This window comes from Hyalella azteca, unplaced genomic scaffold, assembly GCF_000764305.2.
Source record: "Hyalella azteca isolate HAZT.00-mixed unplaced genomic scaffold, Hazt_2.0.2 contig13638, whole genome shotgun sequence".
NCBI classification, from domain to species: domain Eukaryota; kingdom Metazoa; phylum Arthropoda; class Malacostraca; order Amphipoda; family Hyalellidae; genus Hyalella; species Hyalella azteca.
In genome coordinates this window covers 245,655-266,167 of record NW_025943552.1, presented here as the reverse complement: position 1 = coordinate 266,167, position 20,513 = coordinate 245,655, and the positions used below count along the sequence as shown (strand labels likewise).

The 20,513-nt window shown below is 37.6% G+C and overlaps 1 protein-coding gene across 2 annotated transcripts in view; it reads left to right on the top strand.

Moving 5' to 3' along the window:
* LOC108665125 (triple functional domain protein-like) overlaps window positions 1–20,513 on the top strand; it is a 155,258-nt gene that overhangs the window by 33,916 nt on the left and 100,829 nt on the right. For both annotated transcript variants that reach the window (XM_047883760.1, XM_018151852.2), the window contains exon 2: window positions 362–493. In XM_047883760.1, coding sequence (XP_047739716.1) covers window positions 362–493 — 132 coding nt within the window. The remainder of the gene's footprint in view (window positions 1–361; window positions 494–20,513) is intronic.

Sequence of the window (20,513 nt, the reverse complement as noted above, 5' to 3'; positions counted from 1 at the left end):
CGTAATTCGTCTGCCATTTCGTCGCCGTTTCCGGCCGTGATGAGGTGGAGGACCTGTAAGCGTTTCATGGTTTATTGGCCATATTTGTTTCCGCTTCACGGTTTCGGTTAAAATTGAACAACTGCTGCCCTTAAGGACGAATTCGTCCATAAGTAATATCTTAAAAAACTGTAAATAATCGTACCTATGAAGCAAATTGACAAAAGAATGTGACAAATTGACCAGAAAATTCCTGACATTTTCCAAAATATATTAAATTAATTTCTGCTTACTCTAAACTATTTTCTACTCAGCTCATCTTTTACAATTAAATAAACGGAATTTATAACCTATAGTGTGATTTTTTCTCATTTTATTACAGTCGGTCTCGTGGGTGCTGCAGACCGGAGAAGAGACCCTGCAGCAGATGCAGCTTCTGCAGACCGGCGTCCAGACTCTTGCTGCAGCCAACAAGAATCTCCTCGAGTTCAAGCAATTCTACAGACTTGCTGAGGTAAAAATAGAAATACCAATGAACGGAAAACAGCTCAGGCAATGAAAGATGGAATCTGCACTAAGTGCTTTTATTATCTAAGATAGTTAACTAGTTTGTTTAAATGATCGTTTGATTTATCCTGAACAGAAATAATTCCGGAACAATGGCTTTAAATGATCAAAAAATATAGAAAAAGTTTGTTCAAAAAGAAGCCTTTTGCTGAAAGTTTTTTGCAGTTATGGTAACCGGAACGGAATATTTCGATACAATTGTATGTTCATGTGACATACAGCTCTCTTAATCGTATATATTCAACTATTGACTTGTGTACTGAAGTGCCATTGAATTATTTATATCATCGTGTATTTTTCTGATGCTCCATAAATTATTGGCGGCATCTGCTCCAGTCAGTCTAGCACGGCTATCATTATGCAACTAGAGTAGTCCCTCTCTGAACAGAGAAAAAGACATAAATGCGAATAGAAAATTTGGTTGTAGAAAACGGCATATTTCTCTGTGGGAAACTATTCTCTAGCTCTGCGACTAGAATTATCTTTACTTGTTTTATCATTTCAGAAGTAAATAAAGAAATAAACTAAAATTTATTCATTTCCGTTGTGCTAACAGATTTTTGAATGATTAATTTGCATGAATTGAATTTTTGGGATCTGATTGCTAAAATTATATATTTGGGTAAAACCGTAAAATTGTGATGCATTATCGAAAATATTTTTTAACGCCAATGGATTTTAAGCGTATCGACGGTACGAACTGTTCTGTTTGCTGAGTAATATAAAACGATTTCTTGCAAGAAATATTATTGTGTTAATATTTTTCTGCGACATTGATGTTACGTGCGGCTAGAAGTGCCTATATTTGCGAACTCGTGGAACAAAATCCTTGCATTTCGTGACATAGTTTTTCTAACTCATTTTGCAATGCCCAAGTGTCTTGTCTGAAGCAAGCCTGAGTGCATTATCATCGGTGCTTGGTTGCGTCATATTCGCGCTTCATAACCAGCCTCAGCCTCTCCAAAACAAGTCCATTTTCCACAGCAAACAACTTCCCTGCAACCAACGTTGTGTCTTGTGACGGAGAGTTTTATGCGTGCATAGCTCCCTTTAGTGACCCCAAGCGCATTTTGTAGCGTCCATTTTTTTAATGTTCGTTTGACAATGAATATTGAGTTCTTCTGCTTTATTGCGTTTGAATCTCAACAATCTCAATCTCTCAACAGGCGTTTGACCTAGAAGTTTTCTGTAATAACTTCGTTATCTTTCAGTCTAAAAGATATGCCATTTGTATTTTTTGAAAAGAAAATTCTTGTAGCAAATGCCTTGCATTTTACTTTTTACAGAAGTTATGCAATCATTCACCATTCAATCATGTAATGGATCGAATTCAATTGATCTAATGAATTAACTCAACGTGGTCAGTTGTGTAAGGGTTCCAATGACTCTAACTCTGTCAGAATGTCTCTAACTCTGTCAGAATGTCTCTCACTTCGGTCAGAGAACTTTTCGGTTATCGACTTCTATAAACAAATTCGAGGCCGAGAATTTTGACATGAGGTGGATTTCATGAAATGTAATTTTTTAAAGCTTGATTCGTGTTAACGCGTTATTTCTCGTGCGATAAACCTATGAAACAATTATTCTTTTTCTCTAAAAAAATTTTTTTAGAGAAAAATTCTGATTTTTCTCTAAAAATATCAGAATTTTAAACATAGTATTAAAATCCTGTTGTTCTTCGTTTTTACTCTCATATTCTAATTTTCTATTCTTCACTTTTTGAAAAAAACATTGTTTCAACTATTTCATTCCCTACTCGAAAATAGTCCGGATCTGATCATGAAAGCGTACGCGCAGGAATTCTATAACTAAGATTCCTACACGTAGACAATATTCCATTATTTGAAATTGTTTACTTTTCCCTACGTGAGGTTCCTGCTTTCTGTTAATAAGCAGCGTGCGCTTTGCACGCATTCTCATCGCAAGGTTGATGCGCCCAGTCTGCGTACACACAAAGAAATTAGTGTGACTTCTTCCAAGTAGCGATGCACTTCTTGCCCTTGCGTGGGTCATCCTCACCCAGTCTATCCTGGAAGAATGTATACGTATCAGTGCTACGTCCGTTCCCTGCTCGTGCTGTGGTTAAGAAAGTGTGTCACTATTCGGACACTGTAACCCATTAATTTTTTAGTAATCTGCGTTGGTTCAGACGTGTCTCGCACAGGTTTCTGTATGACGGCTTCCTGACTTGGTTGCATTCTCGGAAAAATCGCCGTAGCATTTTTATTTCCGCTCATATCTATCTACGAGCTAGGCTTTTAATGACATGAAATTCTGAAAAATATTATATCTACGGTTAATTATATCTATCTAGTTGATTTGCTTGAAACAATGATTTAAACAAAGTATTTAAAAAGTAATTACTGTGATTTTTATTATCATTATTCACGTGTGTCATTATTTACATGTAAAAATCAATATTCAATTGTCCACCAATGTGTACTTGAACTCAATTTTCATACTTTTTTAGTGCAACTAAGCCTTAGTCGCTTTTATATTCTAATTTGATGAGGACATTATTATTATGGTCAAAATTTTTACCTTTCGTAATTGTGCGCTGAGAATTTTTTTAAACAACTGGATTGTACTTGTTACCTGTCTGGTGGTTTAGTTTTATCTCTGTATGGTCATGTGAAACATTTTAAATACTACAGAATTTATAAAAACTGGAATATATGCGCTGAGGATTCTACGATGCTACAGTGGAGCTTTTTGCAAAACTTGAAGCTCGGCGATCCTGGAATGACAAGTTAAGGCTTTGACTTGAGTTCGTGTTCGATGAAAGATCCATTTTTCATTCTTCGATATTCGACTTCAGTTTATGTCCCAATAAATCATCGTGCTGTGTTCTGATCAGCACGGGCGTTGGTGCAGAATGATAAAGCTTATCTGGTCCGAAGCTGCTATTCGGCCTGTCATGCGAAACGGTTCTCTTTCGGCGGCTTGCGCTTCATTCCCGTTGTTTCGGAAATTTTTCGGTTGCTAAATGAATATTTTTGAACTAATTTATGTGTTTGGTCTCGTGCTCTAATTTTGTTCAAACAATTATCACGTCACATTAAGATGAAATTATTTATAATACCAACAGACTCTTTTCAAACTCAATTTGATGCTTTTTGCAATTTTCTTACACATTGATTACGAGTGGATGCATTCAAGTCTTTACTAACGATATTTATTTTAAATTTCTATTTAAATTTATTATTCTTATTGGCTCTTTTAATGGAGATTCTTGGCTCGTTGTCGTGGTATGCGTATTTCATTAAAAACGGGAGTGAATAATTGATGTAAAATTTGAAATGAGTACAGGAATAGGGGAATTAGTTTTTTAATTCTGCCCACTTTTCTACTAAACTCTTAATTGATTATTCTTTTTCTGTTGTATTAGATTTTTTCATTGAATGATAGCATAAACGACCTTCAATGCTGTGAAATTTAGTTTAAAATATATATTAAATAACTGCTTGAAAAATTTTATATTAATTGTATGACTTATAAAACTTGCGAGCATTTAAACCTGGCAATTAGTTGATTGTATATTGTCTCTGACCTAACAAGTGTTTCCTCAAAAAATTCGCTCTTTTTTGCCGATTCAATCATGCTCGTTAGTTTTAATTTGGTGCCGCACTTTCGAAACTCGCCTACGTACACGTAACTATCAAGTTCCAGTCTGTGATTGGTGAGTTGAGCTAGAAAAACCGTCAGTAATTGGTTGACGAAGTTACGATCTCGTTACTACTTATGAGCATACATACGTCTCCAGCGGAAGGCAAACAACTCGATCGAGGCTCGCAGGAATGCCGCTTGAAGCTCGTCTTCTTGCCTCGTGATTGAAGCTGATTGCTCGGTGTAGGAGGGAGGCTTCTGGGCTATATATGGCATTCAAATCCATGTTAATATACTCATTTCAACCAATACTAATATAAATTTAGGAATTATCGTATCATCTTTAACAGACTAGACGAAGCTATGCAGGAGCATATGTTCAGTCTTAAAATGCCCAGCAAATTACGGACCAGGGGCCGTATTATCAAAACTTCGTAAGTACGCAGAATCGACTTACGAGTGGCTCTGCTATGACAACGTAATACTAGCAGTGGTATTATAAAAACATTTGCGCGGGAAAAATTGGCGCGGGAAAAAAATTTAGGCTTATAGCTAAGACTTGCGTATGAAAGTTTTGATAATGCCAAAATTAGGGTGTATTTACGTACCACAGAACTTTTTTGTCGTAAGTACAAAAAGTTACGAATTCTATTCTATTCTATTCTATTCTATTCTATTCTATTCTATTCTATTCTATTCTATTCTATTCTATTCTATTCTATTCTATCTTCAGGAGCAAATCCTTCTACATTCGTATTCATCTATACTTGATAAGTTTACTGTGGCTATTGAGTAGAGTCCGCGGCCTTTTAATGTTAATTCAGGAGCCAAAGTCGACTATGATTGTGCACTAAGACGGAATTCATTTCAAGTATGTTTTGGTCAAATTGAATAAATCTTTGTAAAAAACTTACACGTATTTCATACTGCATGTCCTCCTCGAAATAAACGGGATTGTGACTTCCGATTTTTGTCGTACGCTCCATATGAAGTCGTGAGGAAGAACGCAATGAAACTTTTTTCCATCTGAGTATCGACCAAAATGTAGTTTTGAGCAAATAATTTTTCTATAGAAGTAATTTTCGAATCACTTTGCATGATTTAATTTCTGCAGTCCAGAATAACACCATGAACACAGGGAAAGTGCTAGTACTAGTTGGAAAAATTTTATTTAGGACTTTTGTGCGTTGATTTAGCAGCTAATTAACACAACTGACAAAGCAGCTTGTTTTATAAATCAGCTAAATCTCGACCAATTTCGTATTCTTACTATTACGTAATAAGTTTAGTTAAAGAACTGAAGTTTACACTGTACATTTTAAACAGTGTGGGAAACTTTTCTAAATGCCTTTGTGAAATTTTTCCGCCGTCGTAAAGGAACCCTCATTATATATCAAGCGCCGCGATGTTTCTGATAAAATCTCAGCCAATACGGGCTTTAAAATGCCCATCATGGGCTGTCTCTCCCATCTTGGCGGCCCACTAGCTGATAATTAAATAATATACCGTGCCGTAAACCATCTCTTTATTGCCTGCTGCTGCCTGTCGACAACATTACCGCGGCGTCACGCCTCTCCACCAGCACGAACTTCATGAATACTTGGAATAATTGCCGTTATATTATCGACAGTTTGTGTTAATTAAGGAATTTGCTTCTCGTGCTTCCCCGTAAACGCGTTGATTGACTCATTTTGGTGCTTACGAAGCTCGCTGACATCGTGCGTTCTTCTGCTTTTTAGGCTCTGGACAACTCGCCATTACCCTAACAAAATTTAGAGTCGCCCCAGCTGCTGGTAATCACAATCAGAAGCTGCCGCGTCTGTAAATTTTCACTGGGTATTATACAGGGTGCGGCGCGGGAACTTACTTATTTGAATTGCGCGCCACGTGGCGGCCATTAGTCCTAGGAAGGTGGCGCCATGCGCAATATGGTGCGCGGGCTATGAAGTTTTTCGTCCACTCAGTTCAGTTGCGACCATGCAGTGGTCGAGAGAGGAGCGCGCGTTCGCAGTCTCTGTGTACTTTTCTAGTGGCCGGTCTATCGTTGCAACCCAGCGTGCGTTTAGTGTAAGTAAACCCAACGAAACTTTAAATGTAGCTCTTTGTAAAAAAGAAAGAATTAAAACGCTATCTTTAATACTTTTTACTTTGTGATTTTTTTAAAAGAGTAAGTTCCCACGCCGCACCCTGTATATACGTCAATTGGAAAATATATACGCACGTTTATTCATCAGAATTTGAACCGCCTACCGTGCAACTGATGGATTGTAAAATGGTCGACTGCTGCTATGGTTGTTTAAGTCGAGATAAATCAAAGAAAGATATAAAATGGAGGAAAGATTATTTGTGAACAGAACAGAGATGCTAAATACATAGATAGCACGGGGCGATTAATGGAAAACGTACCACACGCAACTTTTTCAGGAAAATGACGAGTGAAAATTTTTCCACCGAAGCTTTCCCTGCTTTGTAAATCTTTGAATAAAATAGAGGCAATGAAAAGTAACGAAATCTACTGTGTCTTCTGCAAAAAACTGTTGGTAAGTTTCATTATCTTCTAAATTGGTGCGATGAAGACCAATATATTTTCCAACATCACTATTTAAATAATTTCATTATCCTTGATAAGTATTTTCCTAAACTTTTTCCTGATACCTTGTGTTTAAAGTTCTACTTAACTTTTGCCTTGCTATTGGCAAACAAGTTTTGCTTCTTGGCTTGTAATGGATGTCGTGCGCGGCATCCAGCGAAGTTTACTCCTAGTAAGTGAGACTCCATATCACCAACTTTATTCTTCATGGCGGGTTTTCCAGTTCTCCGTGTCGCTATCTTAATCCTGTACCTTATAGACGAACATTAATCGTTGGCTCTATAATCCAACGACCTAAACTGAATACACTTGAGTTAGGGTAGCTTGCGTCGAATGAAAAATTCAACGGTCTGTTTGATTCATTCTACCGGTCTGTTCATCGGAGCTGTTGATCATTGATTGGCTGGGACCTCGTTGAAAAATTTGCATACCATCCATAATATTGTCCGGTTTTTCAGAAGGCGAAGAAACTATTGCAAGAGCGACAACAGATTTGGGAAAGCTACTGTTATGTTTATGTCTTGAACGGCCACTTTTTGAATGAAAGTTTTGCATTTCTTCCTTTAATACTGCCTGCTCTTGGTGGATTCATTAGGATCTTTCGGGATTGTTTTGGGACAGGTAGACAAGAGCGGAGCACAAACACGCTGCTGAACCGCCGCTCATTAGTGGTACTGATGACTCTTATCAAATTCTCATTGAAGCTCAAACATAGTTGTGAGCTTAATTGACTTTTTACTTGTAACTTTTTTATGGCTGAATTCCAAACACTGAATTACTTTTAATATAGAATTGATGACTGAATTTCACTAATGAAATATAAGTGAAACTTGTTTGCAATCGGAATGTTTTGTATTATATATTCATAACATCATAAAAATTCAGGGCAACCTATTAAAAAATGATGTGGTATATAGGAATAGGATTATTTATTTTCGGTTTGCAGATCAGAAATCGGATTTTCGTTGATATATAAACAATATTGTCTTCGCTTCTTAATTGTTGATAGAGAACACATCAAAAGAGCCGGAAACCTCTAAAAAAAATGATCGTGCAACATAAACTCGCTCGTCCCTCAATTTTTTCCAAGAATATATATAATTATAATATAATTACCCCATTGCTACTATATAAAAAGACCAAGATAGGAGCAATTAACGGGTAAAAAACTAATGCGCTACATAGCAATACCCTAACTTGCCTGCGATGGTTATTAGGATTGTGATTTCATCTTGCTAATTAAATTGTGCAGATTCACTATTCTTGAACGGTAGTTAAACATCAGTAAACATTATTGATGATGCTCGAATTCGCGTCACCAAGAATTTATGCCTAGCGTAGCTAAGAATTACGTGTATCATAGACTTTACAAGGAAATAAAAATGGCGGTCTAAGAATACATTAACATTGAATCCTGGTGTAGGTGTTCTATTTTCATGTGATTTACAAGATAATGACTTCTATCTCTAGTGTTACCACGCCCGTCCCTGGTGCTGTGCGCAACAAAGACTTGCTTGAGTTTCATTGAAGCTTGACTTTATCGAGGAATTTTATAGCTGAAGAGTTAGAAGCGGGCGGCTTGTGCTGTAATTGGTCTATTGTAGTCCTATAGAGCGGATTTGCTCTACCTCTACTGTTGCTCTACCTCTACTGTTACTCTACCTCTACTGTTGCATCTCTAACAAAGAGTTAGGCCTCAGTCTACTTTCTGTGTTGTCCGAATTGTCACGCTTCTCGTACTTTTTCCATCGTTAACTTTTAAAAAGCTACTGATATTTATATCTCGATTCGCTGCGTAAATGGGAGTTTAAGCCTACGTATAATTGTATCATGAAGGTACATTGCTTCGAAATTCATAAACACTTCTACGATTGTTAGGCTGAATTTTTTTTTACAATTTTTTAGTACAAAATGAGCATTTGGATAATAATGAAAATTGCTCGAATTTTTCACCTATTATCACCTCAAAAAATGTAGTAGATAAACTCTTTAAATGAAATATATCACTTGGGTTCATCAATGATTATTATGCTATAAATGTCTCTCAATTTTTTGTGATTTTGTAAATGCATGATTTGAAACTGGTTTCATCACTGAAACAGAAAAATAAAAATATACCGTTTCATACTTTCCCCTTGAATGAATGGAAAGAACGTCCCGGTGAGACGTTGAATGTATAAAATAATTCTTCATCAATCCTCCCAACTGATATGATCTCTAAGTTTTGCATACCTTCCGTATAATTCTTTATTTCAAGTGTTTGCAACATTAAAAGAAAAAGCATTCATTATTGTGTTGGGTTTCCTTTTTCTGGTCATCATCAAGATTTCATTCTCTGGTATCCCATCTCCCGAAATAATTTAATTGTTCTTATGCAAATGGAAAAGCTTGGCGCTCTCACGTTGTTGTGAGAGCCTGGTTTTTGCTCCTCGATAGAAATATGCGCGCACCAATAAAGCCGTTGTTCACAGATTTGCTTATCTACGCACCTGTGTAGAATTTTGTCCACAAATCCAAGGGGTTGGATAAAATGATGGAGACACCTAACATTCTGATATCATAGTTTTTGAACTTGTTGTAAATAAAAAATTTACAAATTTTAATGTTTTCCTGTTTAATTTTGTTGATAACTGATATTTTATGCTTTTACAGAAATTTTTCAGAAAATTTCTGTGGCTATAACCTTATGAAAATTACAAACATCTCTGACTTTCGAAGACCGCAAAAAATGTGGTGGATTTTTAAGGTGTTGTTTCCCTTATTCTGTCCAACCCCTGTAGTTGTCCTACGTACAACTACGAGAATCATTTTGTGTGGGTTGCTGCGGCAGTAGTATTTATGCCGCGTTGTTTTGTGTTTCTTCTTATACCACATAAAAATATTCTTAAAATTCAATGTTTTATAAAAAATTATGACCGTGTTCTGTTAGTGAGGAATTATTCTTTGCTTCCCTCTGTGCTCCCTACAGTTTAAAATTTATCGGCATCGAACTTTACAAAAAACTTCATTCATTGACCGTAATGTAAGTTTTTTTAGTTTACATATATATATGAATACCGTGCCATGGGTATGTTCGCACAACCATGCCCGCAAGTACGATATTGCCGAAGAAGTGCAGGCGTTACTCTAAGCAAATCGGACGTTCAAATGAATGACACTCGTTGGTCCCAATGCATATTTTTTAGCATGTTAATATCATTGCAATTGTTGTGAGGCAGACGTTCGTTGAACCCGCGCCGGCTGTTGCTTCGGTCAAGTGAAGACAATGCGACATGCGGGCACACAGTCTGGCAGGACGGATGTTTGTGCCAAACACGCTTGTCCTTTTCTACACCCGTCATGAGGGCGAGCATTCATGAGCGTTTGTTTTCCTTGGATGCAGGAAGACATCCATTGTTCTTTCCATGAAGGCTTGAGCCTTAATTTCTGTACGATGAAATTTTTAGAGAGGTAATGGAATAGTCGGAAATGTGTCAGGAATTTGAAGGTGTGAGTGAAATTAAGGGGCAGTTGCTTTGTATTTATAAATGATTTTTTACCCTTTGGATTATGGAAACTCTCCGTTTTTCAATTATTTTTTTCTTGAGGAAACTTAGTGCCAGGGTCATGTTATTCATTAATAGCCACGTCAAATCTATCTGCATGAGCATCCGCACTCTGTAATGCCGGACAGGTTTAGTCAAACAATAAATCTTACGATGAATTGCATGTTCACGAGAATCGCTAATAACATCGAACATCACCAGTGTGCGGGACAACTTAACGAATTATTTTACCAGCGATTGTAATTAATTAAAGGTCTGATGGCAGTAGCTGCCAGCTCGTTACTGGAGCCTGTCATGCGCCCATGAACACCGGTAATACTTTTCCTCACCTCCTCTAAGCTGTTATGCTTTCTGCAATCTCTATACAGTTCAAGAGGTCGCCGTATATCAGCCCCGACTGCTGCTTTCTAGCTATACAATACGTGACTTGAAGTCTAACTCATTCCTTATTTTCAAATTTACCATAAATTAATATTGTTGTAACAAATCGTATCCATGATTAGAGTCACCACACATCTTCAACTTACCAACTAAGTATCCATAGAAGTGACTTCATGTCCATTCCTGTCGCTGCAAACGAATATTCCGCGCACTCAAAGGCTCGTTTCTGTACCTTTGGATACTGGATAAGAAATATATGGAAATATTTCTCCTTTTTGTGTCCTAATCGGTTACATGTAACCTAAAATGTAAAGAAACAGTCATTGGTGTATCACTTGCACGTTGAGGCTACTCGACATTAGTTTTACCTGGCTTAAGCTCTTGCTTTGGGTGTCACATGATTGATCAGCAACTGCATTTCATCATTGAGCTGTGCAGTGTTCAAGGATAGAACGGTGCACTTCCCACCTTCCCAATGTTTTGAGTAAGGATAGAACGCTGCGCACCCCACCCTCTCCGCGCACCGTGCGAGGATAGAACGGAGCACTCCCCACCCTCTCCGCGCACCGTGCGAGGATAGAAAGATGTGTATAAGAGACAGTTATTTATGTGTTGGTTCATTCCTCCGCCAACTCTTTGCCTTGTAATTCCTCAGCTTTATTTATGTGTTGGTTCATTCCTCCGCCAACTCTTTGCCTTGTAATTCCTCAGCTTTATTTATGTGTTGATTCATTACTCCGCCATTTCTTTGCCGTCTAATTTTTCTACTTTATGTATACCTTACTTCATTCCCTACAAACTCTTTATCGCCGATCTCCGCTTCTTCATTTGTATTCGACTTCATTATAGAGCCACTTTTTTACCCACTATTACATGATGCTTATGCTTCATTGATATATTTGTTTTACTTCAATGAAGTTGCCTTATTGCAGTCTATCTCTTCGATTCCATTCATGTTATTTAATTCCATTTAATTCATAGCAACTCTCATGTGTATAGCAACTCTTATGTGTACATAGTAACTCTCATGTGTATAGCAACTCTCATGCTATATCTTTATCTTTTTTATCCTCTCTATTCTCAATACCGTCTGACTCGTTGCTATATTTGCTTGGCCTTGTTTCTTTACCTTCTCGGGTGCGTTTAGCTCCTCTAGGTATTGCTCGAAATTCATTGGTCATTCTTGACGATGCAGTTCGATGCTGTTCTTTCTGTTTTTTTTCCTGCGTTGCTAGTATCAAAGCGGCAAAAAAATATTTTCATAATCGTTAGCTCTGGTGTGATTGTCACTTGAGGGTGTTACTTGTGGTTTGCCTGGAAGATGAAAATACAATAACGTGATCATGCTTTGAAATAATGAATTAGTTCTCCTTTTCGTCTAACCTCACTTATTAAGACTGAAACCCGCAATTCAAGTCACATTTCCCACAATACTATTTTCCCACCAATTTGATCACTGGGAACAGACCTTGAGAGCTCCACTGCATGCCCATCATGCATCGACCAGAGCCAACGAACCTGGTCTCCAAACTTCCGTCTAGCCATTTTTTATTCCCTGTTATATATTCCCTGTAATCACGAGCACCGTTTTATGCTATTTTTTCCTCTGCGATGATGATGCCTGCTTGCATTCCAGTGCCGTGAGTCATGCAAACGATTAGTTTTTACGATGGTTGAGCTGCTAATGTGGATAACTTGCTTTGTTGCTTAGGTGAGAACTGAAATAAAGTGCAATGCTTTGTGTGATGGCATCGTTTGGACTTCAGTTTTACTGTTGTGAGGTCGGATGCAATATTTTATTGGCAAATGTGGACTTTTGTATATGAGAAGTCGATATACAATGGGGTTTGCTCGAGATACTCCACATTACAGATGCAGAGGTATTGACAGTTTTTATTCAGATATTTCCCCTTATGGATATATTTTTAAGAAATATATACTACCTCAAAAATATAAATATACCTCAAATCAATAATTGTGTAATCGGATACTATTTTAAAGTAAAATTTATTGGTAATGAGATGATTTAAACATGTTTTGTGTGTACAGATTACGTTAGTTAGTCCTCCGTTGACCCAAAGAACGAGACCCCGTATACTACCTTTTTGTACGTATACAACGACCAATTCTACAAATGATTTTCATTCAACGCGGTCATGTCTGCACGATCTCGACTATTTACTTGGAGAGCAATTAACCTTGCAGTGTCGGGTTGTCCTAGTTAGCTGACAATGAAATCAACAGCCTCGTGATTCAGCAACTTTCCAACATTACTCTCCCATTGAGGCTTTCTCGATCAAAGTGAAGCAGCATCCTTCTTTCTCTCTCGTATCACGAAGAGATTTTTTTCAGTTTATTCGTTCCATTCATTGAAAACACTCTGATAATTTTTTACTCCCTAGTCATCAAATGTATAAATTTTAATAAATATGTTTTTCGCTTACGTCGCTTGCTCGATTTACTGCCCATTTATTTGTGATGATAGTTCCGCCCAAAGGCCCTATATACGGTCTGATCAACAGGATTTATGAGTTTCTTCTCTAAATACTGGAAGATATGCGTTCATTTGTTATACTGACGGACCGATAACAAACTATATAGTTCCGACTATCTGCGGAGATGATTTGCTTCATCGTTTTCACATTTGTACGAGTCTCAGCCTCAGTATAGACATTGAGCCTTGTAAGGTTTGTATATCTAAATCTACTTCAGATCTCATGACAATTGTGATCGCTCCTTTACTTTACTTACATCATTGAACTCTTTTATTGCCTTGCTGCCAACATAAATATTGCTGCCAACATAACTATTGCTGCCAACATAACTATTGCTGCCAACATAACCATTGCTGCCAACATAACCATTTGCGCCTAGTGTTGTGGAGTTGACATGAGTCTTGAAGCGTCTCTGACCCACGCCGTAACCCATGTGTCCATTCCGCGCCCAATCAATCTGTCGGTTCTCCATGCCCCGAAAGTACAATGGGCTCCAATGAATGGGCCTCGGCATACCAACTTTTGTGGAGGCCTTTCCCAGAAACAAGCCTTCTCGGCCTGGTGCCTGCTTACACTATTGCTGGCTAAAGATTATCCTACTTACCTAATCATCAATTTTAAAATGTGGACAGGAAGAACATTATGTGTAAGCAAACGAAAACCTCCTCGTGTACTGTTAATTGATCAAAATCATAGGTACATTTAAGTTGATAACTAGGGTATGGTCTTGGGGAATCAGTGGTTGTTTTACAATGGTTGAAAGTGGGTTTTTGTGGGTATACCTGGATTTGTAATACGGTTGTTTAGGCTGCTTGTTCTGTGCCTTGCCTTATATTTTCATCATTTAATTTAAACTTAATGATGCGTTATTTGGCTTCGGTTTTATGTCGTTGAAACATGAACTTGAAGACCACACAGAGAATTTATTGCAGCAATTTTTGTGAGTGGTCGTTCTTTATTCTCGCTGAAGTGCATCTAATTTTACTGTAATAACAACGAACCCGAGTGTATCTTGTTTTGATTGACTACTTAGCCGCTCTAATGTTTGGTACTTTAACACGTAATTTCCTTCAAAATCAAGGTAATTGAGCAGATAATTGCATCGTATCTTCAGGAGCGGTTTCACTGACTGATACTTTCTATGAGTCTGTTCGACGACGTTCCGGAGTGGTGGAAAAAGTGCGTGAATTCTGAAAATACCACCACGGCGAGTTTGCATCGACTTCGAATGAAATGATCGATTTAACAACCAAACGATTGACTGTCAAATCCGAATATGGAACTGGAGTTGTTTGTTCGAATGGACTTGAACCTCATAATTAAGAGATCCTTAAATTTTCTCAATAGTGCATTTTGTGCTGTCAATATTTGAGATAAAATTATGTTTAGTTTACTGCTTGGGCAAACTTGGTGTGTTGGAAGTTTTTTATCATGCTTAAATTTTTCTATGCATATTTTTTTATCAAATTTTATATTTATTTTTATTGTATTCGTAGAGGTACGTGGTCCATATGCAAAGAATAGCTTAGTTATTTATGGAAATCTTGCCTCTGGGAGGCAAACAACACGCAAAAAAAGTGTGCACACATTGGGTGTGGTCATCGCCAGCCGCGCTTTAGCTCTCAGGGCCCACGCCTGCTGATCGATACGCGCGCTTTGGTCTGGGATGCGACTCGTCAGGGCTGTCGTCATGTAGAAAAATTGCTCTAAGGTATTGAGTGCTTTATCTGATAATTTGTATTTCGGTTGAAGAAATTACTAATGTAATCTTTCCACAGGCAAGTGTTGTGTATAATTTATTCACTGCACGGTGGGCATTGATTCAAAAAAATTGTGATGATCTAGTTTTATGTTCTTTGTCAGAGTTCAAGGTCTCCGAGAATTGTCGCCGAAAATTGTAGCTCCCTAGCTTTGATTATCAGCATAGCTTAGAACCGGAGATTGCCGTAAATTATGAATAAGAGAGCAAGAGAAAAATGTTTCTATCAATGCTTGAGTTCAATATAAGCGGAAATCCTTTTAAGAAAACTATATTTAAATGCTTAGGTATTCTTTAAATGGTTTATAGTAGATTTAATTTTTGTCCTTGGATAAACATTGAAATAAGCTTCCTTCCTTGTTTATTGTGCTTCACGATCGTCTATGCTCCCATGACATTTTTGTGACCATTATTAATGTGACTGGTATTATTGAGCATCGTTGTAGAGATTAGGGAAAACCTGAGTCGATTGTCTCGTGTATTTTCCCACGAGTTTCCGGATGAATGGTAAGCAGATGATTAGCCTTCTAGGAATTTCCTCAGCCAGCCCCTCCCTTTATTGCTGGAGTTCTCAGTGTTGGGTAGGGCTTGGCTTAAGAGGTCGATGTGGTTGCCGTCTTCTGAAGAGCACCTTGGCAGAACCCGCCCGAGTTCATCAACTCCCGGCTTGAACCTTTGGTCCTTACCTAGCATTGACCCGCGTTCAAGCCGCGGCATCGCGGAGCAAACGATTAAATACAAATAAAACCTTTATTCTATTAGAGTTTTAATTCAAGAATTATTGTACCATCTTGTGGGTAATATAAAAGTGGCAGGGTCTTTCCGATGCAGAATAATGACACGCCAGTTAAGCAGCCCTAGGAAATTGACTAATCATCAACTGCACAAAATGTGCACTGTCATGTATTTAACTTTACTTTTTAACGCTGATCACAAACGCCTATTAAATCGATATTAAAATCCAGAAGGACCTTTGTTTTCTGCTTCGTCGTTATTCATGCATGTTGGCCAGAATGAGTCCATTCAACCATGAGTCCAACCATTGTCTCACGGAGACTCCTCTGAATCTTTGGCTTGATTAAGGATGCTGAGCGCTAACCTAGAAACCTGTCACTTTATCTTACCCCTTGACTGGTCGCCCTTCCTGCCTAAGGGTGGACCCGTGACCAACACAAGCGTGCTTTACGTAAGTCATGCTCGGTCACGAACCCCATTAATCCGAATTATGAATATATTAGGGTGTGTTCAAAGAAGGTAAAGAGGTCAAGTACGAATCACCGTCGGTGTGAGAGTTTCACTCGGAATAGGCGAAAGATTCGTATATTTTTCAGTGTATTCGATGAGCATCTTGATATGAAATTATATTAATTGAATTACCAGCCTGCAATGAATGTAGAACGATTCACACAAAGCCACGGACGTAAGTGACTGACTCAGCTTATATTATTTACTGAACATTGATTCTTATAATGTACTGTTTATGCACTATTAGTTCACTTTCTCTTTTATCTTCTCATAGCGTCCTTTAATTTTTTCAGTTTCTGCCTTATTTGCTCTCCTTTCCCTCTCTGACAACCACCGACGCCGAAAGCTTCATTTTTTCACTGGGAATGGTTGCTCAATTATTTTGCTTCCCACACTTTCCGTTCATATGGCACGCTCTGAACTTATCCATCAGTCGATTCTTATACTCTCAGATTTCTCTTCGGTAAATCTGCCTCCATCAAGAATGAAGTGCGTGATGTACCTGCCCCGTCACGCATGTAGAAAAATACAAATTTTCTTATTTGATAAATGAGTGAAATTTTCTGACGCCGTTGCATAACTATTTTATTTTTTTGTGCAGGTATGTGATTCATGCGCTTGCCTTTCTATAAGTGTTGGGTGAGTAGTAATATTCGTTTTAAAGCAAAGAATTACATTTTCTTATTGAGCCTACCATTCCGCAAGTTTAAAATTCCTATTGAACTTCATCTTGTGAATTTATAAATAATTATTTGTGTTAAAAACAACTTTCCATTAATTGCTCTTTCATTTACTACTGTTCAAAGAGAAACTTTGAAATTCCTACAAATCAGCTACAAGAGTATACCTGTAACTCACAGATGTAGGTACTCATTTTAATTCTTTTATGTTAATGTTTTATGTTAATGTTAATCTTTTAAACGTACCATTCTAGCTTGCATGCGAATTATTAATCTGGTCAAAGAGTGCATATTTCATAAATTATCGTTTTTACAATAACGTACATCATAGTCACGTAACATGCACCTTTCATAACGTTAGTCTCGTGCTCTTTCCGCTCGGACGGAGATTACCTTGACGGTCAGCCTCGCTACTCCTGCACCGCCTTCCAGTGTGGCACTTCCAGGTGCCTTACCTTACCATGTCGGACTGCCGAGGACGCTTCTTGTGCTGCGAATCGTGACGTGGCATTCCAGTTGTGAATTTTAGCAGCGTATCTGTGATTGAATAAGTTTCTTTCGATTGAAATGGCTGGCATTTTTTGAAGAATTTTATGATCGCTTTTCATTTAGAGTACTCGTAATGTGATAGCAGCATGTTTTGTGCTGTTTTAGGTAATATAAGGAAGGATAAGTGCTTTAGAAACTCGTGTAATCCGATTTCAATAAATTATTCGAATCAAAACTGAACTTCTAATTTGTAATTTTTTGGTCATGGTTCTTTGAATTCCAACGATTTTTAAATTTTAAAGGGAATCCAGAAATAATTTCTTGTTTTATTTAAACTTTTTATTATTTAACTCTTTAACACTGTAGAGACAATTGCCAAGGACAAATTGTTGTAGCTACTCTTGTAAAAATTAAGTTATTTGTGATAAGTAACTATTAAGATTACATGTGTTGGGGATCATATTATCTTGTCTACTGTTCTTCTCGCTGCTAGCGAAATAATTGTTACTGTCTACCATCTCATTAGCGAAGTGAAGAATACTTCAATTATCATACTTAAAGCATTCAATATTCTTGCATTAATTGCTATTTGACATGCATGCTGAGATCATTTTGTAAATTTCAGCATACACTCTAAAAGTGCCCAATAGTTTCGTTATTATAGAACGAAGTATCGAACTGCTGTATTCTGTTCTTTGCTGCAGTGACTAAAGACTTTCTTTATGGGTGCGCGCGATAAAATGCAGTTTCCTGAAGCAGCGACAGTTTCCTCCGAAGACGCGCCTCGTCAGCTGTCGTTGAGGAGAATTCTGGGACATTTTCTGACGTTAAGAAATAAAAGAAATAAGCTCCTTCTATAAGTAGTAAACAGCGTGTGAGGAAGCGGGGTCCCTTTGGGTGAGGAGGTTTGTGACTCGGAATGCTCCTTACGTTATAAGTAGTAGGCAGCGTGTAAGGAAACGGGGCGACTTGTAGTGATGTTGATGACTCAGAATGCTGATTTGTTACAAGTTGACGATTCAGAATGCTGATTTGTAATAAGTAGTAAACAACGCGTAAGGAAGCGAGGTGATTTGGGTGAGGAGGTTGATTACTCAGAATGCTCCTTTTGTTATAAGTAGTAGGCAGCGTGTGAGGAAGCAGGGTGAGGAGGTTGGGGACTTTGAGTCCCGGATGTTGCAGCGGAAGGCGACCAGCTGCAAACGAGGATCGAGCAGCACCAGAGATGAGCTTCAACAGATGGCGAATAGCCCGAGTTACTGCAGAGTTCATGCACGAGAACGATGTTTACTGCATGCATATTTTATTAATATGAATGCAGAGTAATTCTTCTTCCTTATTTTACTGCTGATTAATAGTTCTCTTTTCATTTACTCCTTACAAGCAAATGTTATACCTTACCCTTAAACAGGAAGCTATACTCAAGAATTAATGAATCTTTCGCGTCATGTGTGACATGAATCATTCATCAACTCACATTTTCTTTAGCACTGTCGTCATCATTGCAGGTGTTGCATTCGTTGGCATGGGTACTTCCGAGTTTAGTTAAAGGTTTTGCATCAAGTGGGGCTGATAATCTATTCTCTTTTATTCGGGTTACACCTGAAAGAGCGGCATGAGTTTACAGCCGCAAAATGAGATTCTGCTGGAGATTAACTGTTGATCGTCACGACTAATATTTTTGCATCAGAGACACGACTGTTTTTCGCACTAGAACACTATTTAGTCGCACGTTTCAAGCGCATGCAGAAGATGTTTTTACGCATTCTCTGTGGTCCGCACATGAATATTATTTATCTCATAGCTCCACTTGAAGAGTAGCAATTTCGCGCGAGGTGGAAGATTATAGCACTCGGTGTATTCTAAAATAAGGTTGAAGAGAATTTGCCCAATGGAATGGTGCATTACGAAAAATATTGTGTTAGCCTCACACCACCTAGGTTCTAGAAGAAATTTATAATTAAACTTTTACATATTCATATTATCTTGAGTTTATGGTCTATTGTCTGAGTTATTTGCTGATTTATGGCTATTAACTTAACGACTCTAGACTACACAGCTGCGTGATAGCATACTCGTATATTATAGGAATTGATTGCATGCAACACATGAACGCAATAGCTTCTAATTAACGTTGCACGTCATCGGCGACCATTGATACTTACAGCAGAGTCTGCCTGTGAAGAAAACGCATATAACAGTAATTTGATTAAACTTCTTAATTAACTTTTTAATCAAACTTAATCGATTTAAGCCTTCGAGGTCAGTTTTGCAAAAAAGATTAAAAATATTATTTCTACGTGTTTTGAAGAATTAATAAGTGCTGAGTTTGGTATAATATACACATAGCACACTGGTAAATTCTATTAATATTCTAGCAAGGAGAAGACTTACAAAAGATTTATGGAGTAAAATATCCTCCAGGTTCATGTCAATTTATATTTTTTGTATTTTTTTATAAATAAATTTTATTCTTATATAAAAAATAATTAAATATATACATATATTTTTTCATTTTTATATTTTTTAGGACGCCTGAAACTGTCTGTGTTTGAGATCATAAAATTTTAGTTGTTGTTTCACGAAAAAAACGCAGTGATTTTAAAGGTCAGGTTTTTAGGGCTCGTTGCTAGTCTGACGCCGGTCATGCTTATAGAGGCAGCGCACTCGGCCGCGCCACGGTCGGCGTAGGGTCGAAGGTCAGCCGCAAATCGGCCCCGTTTATGCGGCCGGTGCTCCGCTTTGTCGACTACCGAACGTGGCTAAGAAGTTCGCAGCCCCCGTGAGAGGCCACCGGAAAATTGAGCTCTGAGTTTTCAGTCCTACTGTGATGAGCATGTCAATAAGTTCTCATCACAGATGAGCATTAAAAAAAAGTTAAATAATTTATAAGATGACTAAAGTGGAAGCGAACTTGTATCAAGGTATTAGAACATTGATGTTTTATTGCTGGCGTTGCCTTCTAGCTTCTAGTATGTTTAGTAGGTACTTAAATTCTTGTCTCTTATAAACTTTTTAATCGTCAATGCAATAAATATTTAAACAATGGAATCGAATTGAATATGAATTAGCTGTATTTTTAGTACGTACACATGGAAGTGCATGATTTTTTAAATTTGGTAACTTTAGTTCATTTCGATGAATTTTTGATATATTAAATTAATTGCTCGTGTCATT